The sequence below is a fragment of the Ostrinia nubilalis genome, chromosome 2, assembly GCF_963855985.1.
Source record: "Ostrinia nubilalis chromosome 2, ilOstNubi1.1, whole genome shotgun sequence".
Classification (NCBI taxonomy): domain Eukaryota; kingdom Metazoa; phylum Arthropoda; class Insecta; order Lepidoptera; family Crambidae; genus Ostrinia; species Ostrinia nubilalis.
The window spans coordinates 13,809,416-13,817,405 of NC_087089.1; the positions used below are offsets into that span (position 1 = coordinate 13,809,416).

The 7,990-nt window shown below is 38.7% G+C and overlaps 1 protein-coding gene across 1 annotated transcript; it reads left to right on the top strand.

The window, feature by feature from the left end:
• The first annotated feature begins 2,295 nt into the window (after positions 1 to 2,295).
• LOC135078827 (gustatory receptor 5a for trehalose-like) lies at positions 2,296 to 7,824 on the top strand. The gene is made up of 9 exons (XM_063973386.1): positions 2,296 to 2,358; positions 2,571 to 2,757; positions 3,145 to 3,354; positions 3,977 to 4,081; positions 4,497 to 4,681; positions 5,233 to 5,396; positions 5,675 to 5,846; positions 6,238 to 6,327; positions 7,729 to 7,824. Exons 1-9 carry the CDS (start codon positions 2,296 to 2,298, stop codon positions 7,822 to 7,824), a joined length of 1,272 nt encoding a protein of 423 aa, XP_063829456.1.
• Positions 7,825 to 7,990: the final 166 nt, after the last annotated feature.

Consider the following 7,990-nt stretch of genomic DNA (forward strand, 5'->3'; position numbering starts at 1 on the left):
TAAGGTAGAATAAACATTATTTTCCAATAATTGTTTTCATTTTTTACCTAATAAGGTCTATGTTCAGCACATCAATCGTGCTGTTTTAATTTTTATAGTATCATCTAAAGATGCCAATGGGGCAGCAAGATTCTGGGAGCCACACGTACCGAAAAGCGCAGCATAGGACATCCACCGGCAAGGTGGATCGACGACCTCATAAAAGTAGCAGGAAGGCGTTGGATTCAGGCCACTACCAACCGGTCAATATGGAAATCATTTAGGCTTATGTTCAGTGGACGTCCTATGGCAGAAATGATGATGATGGTGAGTCTAATGATGATGAAGTCAACAGACTGTAATTTACCCTTCGAACCTCGTATGCAGTTGGCATCATGAGCACAGTTTCGCATGGCGTAAGTATAAGAAATCCTCGAAAAGTAGCGATAAGCAGCTTAAACTTGGCCAGTGGATTACCCTATTTTTTTATAGAAAATATCAAATTATAGACAGCGTGTTTGATACCAATTTTATGGGTCATAAAATTGACGTAAAATCAGACGCCGGTTGCAAATTCTTATAACGTGGTATCGTAAAGGAATCGATAGCACTGCAATGCGTCTGTATTTGGCACTTGGCTTGCACGTATTGCCTATGCTGAAAGATAATGTAAAATGTATGCTTCTTGCATAGAGAGGGTGACATGAACGAAAAAAGGTGCATTGTGCAAACCATAAAGCTGGTTTTCCAGCGAGAAGAGCTATTAATGACTCCGTTTACCAACCATTACCAACACCAATATAGAATCGAGCGAAAATGACAAAGAGGGCAAAAAGAGTAAAACTGAGCTCGCTCACCAAATCAAATACTCCCGATCTCTTTCTCATTGGAAAGGCTATATGGACTTGCCTAGCTGACTTAAAAGTTTACAAATTCTTAAATTGTCAAAGGGTCTCTACAAATACTTGGATGCTCTTTTTTCAGTGAAACATACACAGGAATGTAGAACTTTTTTGATTTAGCGATATGTGGTTTCCCGATCAGTCAAGTAGACTGAGTTAGCAAATGTTAAGCGCACAAAGAGGTCGAGTCCGCTAAACAAAAAGCAATTACAAAATACCTACCGATCTCTTTTTAGTTTTCTTTGATCGCATGTAAACCATTTCTCAGAAAACAAAAAAGCTTTATAAAAGAAAATTGAAAGAAAAAGCGTAAGCACTTAAAGTAGTGGGTACTTTACCTGATAATATAGGGAATGTTGCAACATAAAATCTGTTTTATAAATACTTAGGCAAATACGTCCACATGATATTTTTTACTCCAATACACCTATTTGTTTATAAGTGGGTACGATTCGTTTTACAATAAGTTGTTTGTTTGCACCGAATGCAATTGATTGTTGAATCGCGTGATCTTTGCTGAGCAGGACTGACCAGGTATAATTGAGCTGTATTTTTATACAACAGCTACCTTTAAAAATATTTGATAGATATTTGGAATTCGCTGCATGCTGCTGTCTTTCCCAAATACTGTAATCCGAGCCTCTCTAAGGTGAGAGAGTGAATAGGCACTTACAGGGCAGGTATGTACCATCCTTTCTGCATCTCATTTAATATCAGGTGTATCACGACGCGCCCCACAAATTTTTAGTCGAGGGTAGCGCGGGGTGCGCGGAGTTTGATCCGAGCAATACGAGCGTCATTCTTGTAGTGGGCGTGTGCAGTTGTGCACTCATGCATAATTTAGCGGGTACTGTAACACTCAAACATTAGCGGAAGAATGGTGGGGCGCGTCTTCGAGGATGAAACGATCTATAACCGTTACACCTCTCGCCTAACAATCATTTTTAGGTAGGTGCCAAATCCACGATGACCTGCATGATGGTCCATGGTTCTTCCCTGTGTTGGGAGCATGCGCTGACAAATTTAGCTTTTATAAAATAACAAAGGTCTGGCGTTCACGTGCTCTTGCTCTAGGTATCGTGGTTCAGTTCTAGTTGCACTGGACATGTAAATATGTAGCCCCGCTATAATAGCATAGTCAGGGTAATTGAAGTGACGGTTTTGTTGTTTAGGTGGCAGAATATTGAAATAAAGTGATTCATTGATAACATGGAAAGCCAATCGTTAATTTCATTCTTCGACAGAGAATGTTTTGTGCCTGTGTGTTTTGTGTATATTGTAGTGTTCAGAACAGGTTCTGTTATTGAAAGATATTTTTCCATCGTACGAAAATCGAATTTCTACTTATCCTCGTGACAATATAAAAAATAATATAAACTTTAAAATATTAGTAAAATAATAAATAAGTCAAGAAATGTCGGCAAATAAAAACACTAGTCAGAATAAATTGATTTTGCCAGATCAACCTTATCATGATGTAAGTATTACGATTTGATTTACAAACGAATAACGACGTTAACCTGCAAAATCTTAATATTAATAATCCATCAACCATTCCCCAATGTACTCGTATCTGTCTGCACTTATTTGATTTGATTTTGAGATTGATGGTGTCGGAAAAAATACTTAAATTCCCATGATAAAAAAAGGGAAAAATACTAGCATCTATGATTGTCTCTTGTTTTTCAGAGTTTCCTCAACACCATGTCTAAAACCTTCCACTGGGCTCGGCTTTTCGGGGTGATGAGTAGAGGGTCTCGGTGGTGGAATTTGTGGGCTATAATTCTTCTAGCTACTCTTTTTGTCATAGAAGTAGCTGCTATTTGGAAGGTAATAAAAGCGTTGGCTGGATGGGCCGTGGACACTGCAGGGCATCGTGAGTGTTTTTTTTATCTAAAGAAATACCTTCCTTACCTTTTAACCTGAAGACATTAATTGCTGTACAAAATCTTTCCCACGGACTACCAGGTGGTTTCCATAATCTTCACCTGGTTGTTGTTCCAACGAAAGGATACCTTGTCCACATTGCGACTTCCAGTGTGTGGTCACCATCACCAAGTAACGTCTCGGGGCGTCTCACAAAAATATGCAAAGGAATACCATTGCTGGAACATCTTTATTCTGTTAGTGACCATGATGATGCCAAGCAGCAGCAGCAGCAGCAGACGACGTGTCGTCAAGAGTATCAATAACCATATTTTAACACCCATTTGATGGTATTTTTAATTCAGTCTGTTTTGTAAATTAGCTTTTTCTTTTTCAGGCAGCGTTACAGCCAGACTTTCCGGAACAATGTTCTACTCAACTGTAATCGCTTCTCAAATATTATGTTCACGGTTATCATTGAATTGGAATACTTTATCAAGCTACTGGATGTCGATCGAACGAGCGGTGGCTATCAACACAACTCCGGACCCGACGATAAGGACGCGAATGATTACCGCTATGAGTATCATGGCGGTTTTATCTACTTGTAAAGACTTATTTAATAGATCTAAGAGTTTTTCTACCTTACTTTAACTGTAATAAACGTCAAAAGTGACTCTGTGGTCTAGTGGTAAGACCACCTGCTTCAGACGCAGAGGTCCCGGGTTCGATTCCCAGTGGGGGCAGATTTTTCTGTTCGGTTTGGTTGGTGGTTGGGCTTGTTCTAAGTCCGCCTAGCTAGCTATATCTTACCTAAGTATGTCGCCATAACAACAATGTTAACAGCATTATTGTGTTCCGGCAGTTAGAGGTAAGATAACCACTTCCTCCGTGGTTGAGGATTCCGGGTGAAGCTCGCTTCCACCTTCGGCCTGATCGTCACTTACCATCAGGTGAGATACAGGCCAAGAGCTTTCTCGTTGTGGATAAAAAAAAAGTATGTCAAACTCCATACAAAAAACCGCTTTTTCCCAACAAGTCACGCCCAAACGAGTAACACTGTTACTCGTTGGGACATTGGTTTAAATAACTTCCCAATCAGACACTGTATATAGCCAGTAACAGTGTTACTGGTTGGGAAAAAGCAATCCGTATCCAATTCTTTAGCCCTGTCATTACAGTACTCTTTTTCTTTCGTTTCGTGGTTTCAACTTTTCTGTCCTTTTCAGTTGAACACCTGATAAGTATTATAGCATTGATCGGTTTTGATTGCCCGTCCCACCTCATTTTGAGACGCTATACTGCGAGATCGCATGGCTTCCTGTTTTTAAGAGGTAAGTTATAGTGGAGTAAATACATAGTTTAATATTCAAATGTGTTTGTATTTGTTACATAGGAATCTTTTTGCTAATGTTTCTACGAAGGTTTCAGCTCCCAGCTCATGACCGATGCATCCCACCTCTACAGCTGGGATGCATCGGTAGGTCGATTATATGGGTCAGATGTGACTTAAATTGTTAGATTAAAATATCTCGTGAAATAAAATGGCAACAACCATAAGTGCGTAGTTTTTCCATTTACATCATACCAAGAATTTGTTGAGTGTGCAATGATTGATTCAATAACTTCAAAATATTTTTTTTAGATGCAGGCTGCTACCAACATCTGGAAGTCATTGGAGGCCTATGTTCAGCAGTGGACGACACGTCCCGTGGTTGAAATGATGATGATGATGATGATTTTTTTTAGATGACTATTCAGTGTGGTTCGCCGTGCCACTGCTATTCATCAGCAATATAGCGACAATACTGTGGAACTTCCAAGATACACTGGTCATTTTGATATGTATGGGGCTCAGCTCGAGGTACAGCAGACTTAACCAATACGTAGCCAGCGTATGCGTAGCGGAAAACAAAATTGGGCAAGAAAACATGGTAAGAACGTAGGTATTTTCGGGTCAGTTGTGCAAAAAAATAAACAATAACTAATAGGTAATTTGTTAATATTCTTTAGCTAAATTCTTGACAGTAAAATCTACAGTTTAATCGATTTTGACCCTTTTAAAGATGGACTCGATTTTCCAATAACTTGAGATGGGCTGCAACTTTAAAAGATTATCGGCACTTAACTGTGTTGATTATTAAGCCAATTTTGTTTTTGTAACTTTGACGGTTACCTTTTTAATTGATTTTGCTTAATACAAGTTAAAATCTGTGATTTTTTAAATGAATAAAATTTTGTACAATACAGTCCCGTTAACCTCTTGTACTAAGCTTATTATCTGAGTGAATTCACTAACGAACGACCAACGATGGCTGGGTTCGAATCAGCGTTCCTTGGATCTCAAATCAGCCAATCCGACACCTTCCTCGTCCGGCTATTGTCGTTTCAAATGTAGCGTTGGTTGGTACGACTTGTTAATGTTTTTTTTCAGTGCTACTACTTATTAATTACAGCCTTTGTAAATACTTAGGAAATATTACAGAAAGCAGAAGTCGTCAGAGTATACTCCTGGCGCAAGATCAGAGAAGCTTACGTAAAGCAGGCTGCGTTGGTTCGAAAGCTGGATGAAGCTTTGGGAGCAATTATACTACTCACTTCTTTTGGAAATTTCTACTTTATTTGTTTACAATTGTTTCTGGGCATAACGTAAGTTAAAAATGGAACACACCCTATTATACAGTGTGCTATTTTTATACTTGATCAAAAAGGATCGATTCTACTGCTCAAATAAAACAACCATCCCTAAGGGACCGAAGTTCAAATAAAAAAAATCACATACTTTTCATCAGCAATCAAATCAGTAACAAATTAGTTTGGTGAAGTTGTTCTTAAGAATTTGATATTGGACTTGTAGGAAAAGTAGTTGTATTTGAGTAATAAGTAAAATAACCAATTTAATGATGCCCCGCGATTTTTTTTCGCAGGGAAGGTCTATCAAGCACATCCACGCTCAAGCTGGTGTATTACCTGGTTTCGTCACTGTGGCTGGTCATCAGGTTCACATGGATGGTTCTGGCTGCAGCCGACGTCCATGTCCATTCCAGAAACGCACTGCAGTACCTTCATAGCTGCAATTCGAAACACTATAATGTAGAGGTACTAAAGCTGTTGCTGGTTCCATACAATTGTCCAACAATCAAACACTCTACGGGATTATTTCCACCTCTCGTTCCCGCCGTTGCATCTCCTGTGTAGCCAGGATCTACGGCTTGGCCGCTAATAAAAACCCAACCAGTGAAGGTCAAGTTTGTCCCGAGGAAGGTTAAACTGTCATTGGATCCGCATAGAAGTCCAACACTCTAGCCAACTCCCAATTTTCTTCTAATGCGGGCGCCACACATTGGGTATATTGGCTCCAAGTTATAGTCCTGGATCCAATAGGTACACCATGTAGGTATATCGGTTTTGGGCCTTGGCCAGATATTGGACATACATTTGTAACCTTGCATCCAATGTTGTAATTAGTTGTTATTGACGATACTTACAGATAGAGAGGCTGCAGAACCAGCTGAATAAGGACTATGTTGCTTTGACTGGAGTTGGATTTTTTTCCATAGAAAAAAATATACTTTTGCGGGTAAGTAAAAGTATGGTTTTTTTAACATCTTGGCCTGCATTTCACCTGATAAAAAGTGATGATCAGGCCGAAGGAAAAAGAAAAAGAAGAGGCAATGGGCAGGGAACATAGTACGCAGAACTGACTGCCGATATGGCAGCGAGTTTCTGGAGAGGATGGATGCCACGTACCAGAAAGTGCAGTGTGTGGCGTCCACCCACAAGGTGGACTGACTGACTGGTTATACAGTGTGTCCGGGCATGTAGTGATCAAACTTTAAGGGCGTAATCTATGGACAATTTTATCGGTGAAAATACTTTAAATTTGGGGCTTGACCCATTTCTCGCATATTTACAAGGATGTAAATTTTTAATTTTAAGTTTTCCCTCTTCTTTCAAAAACAAGTGATAGCGTGGGTAACTTAACATTAATAAGCAAATATTTTAGATCATGCGATAGCCAATAAAATTATCTACTAGTGGAAGTAGAAAACAGACACAAGTTTCATACATTTTAAGGGAGTAAGAATGGATTTAATTAGAAATAAACATGATTTTTTTCACACCTTTTTCAGTTATTCCCCAACACAAGAAAAACCAGGTCGTTAAGGTATGTTTTATTTGCATTTTATTATTAGTATTTGAGCCATTCTACAAAACGAATGTAAATTTATTAGTCTTCGTCTATTAGTTTCGACGTAATTATTGAACAGAGATACCCATTCCCAGCGGTTTCCATAGTAATCGGAATAGGTTGTGTGATTCTTTCAGGCAGTGCATTTTCGCATGTCGCGTGCGCTATGGAAACCGCTGGGAAGGGGTATCTTTGTTCAACAATTACGTCGAAACTAATAGACGTAGACTAATAAATTTACATTTGTTTTGTAGAATAGCTCAAATACTAATAATAAAATGCAAATAAAACATACCTTAACGACCTGGTTTTTCTTGTGTTGGGGAATAACTGAAAAAGAGGTGAAAAAAATCATGTTTATTTCTAATTAAATCTATTCTTACACCCTTAAAATGTATGAAACTTGTATCTGTTTTCTACTTCTACTAATAGATAATTTTATTGGCTATCGCATGATATAAAATTTTTGCTTATTAATGTTAAACTACCCACGCTATCACTTGTTTTTGAAGGAAGAGGTGAAAACTTAAAATTAAAAACTTAAATCCTTGTAAATATGCGAGAAATGGGTCAAGCCCCAAATTTAAAGTATTTTTACCGATAAAATTGTCCATAGATTACGCCCTTAAAGTTTAATCACTACATGCCCGGACACACTGTATAGGTAGCACAGGAAGGCGCTAGTTGCAGGCCGCTTCCAAATAGTCAATATGGAAATCAATATGGGGGAGGCTTATGTTCAGCAGTGACGTCCTGTGGCTCAAATCACCATGATAACATTGTACGCAGATGGCAGCGGCAGTAGTCACGTACGAGCTGGTACTTATCCAGTTTGACGACAAAGGTTCTTCGGACGTCCCAGGCAATTCTACTGGTCTACAATAAAAAAATAATTAAATAATACTTTGATACATTTATTTGGTATGATTAGGCTAATTTAGGATTAGGTAAAAAGAGAGCAGTGCGGGCCATTTATAACCTTGGACCCCGATTGAGAGAATTCTTTAAGGAGATTAATATACTGACAGTAGCTTCACAGTTCATTTATGAA

What these genes read in the sequence shown, in the direction of transcription:
- LOC135078827 (XM_063973386.1), top strand. Translation starts at nt 2,296, where the DNA reads ATGTCGGCAAATAAAAACACTAGTCAGAATAAATTGATTTTGCCAGAT. An exon ending in CAATTGTTTCTGGGCATAAC is followed by an intron (nt 5,397 to 5,674) that starts GTAAGTTAAAAA and finishes TTTTTTTCGCAG; the next exon opens with GGAAGGTCTATCAAGCACAT. An exon ending in CGAAACACTATAATGTAGAG is followed by an intron (nt 5,847 to 6,237) that starts GTACTAAAGCTG and finishes CGATACTTACAG; the next exon opens with ATAGAGAGGCTGCAGAACCA.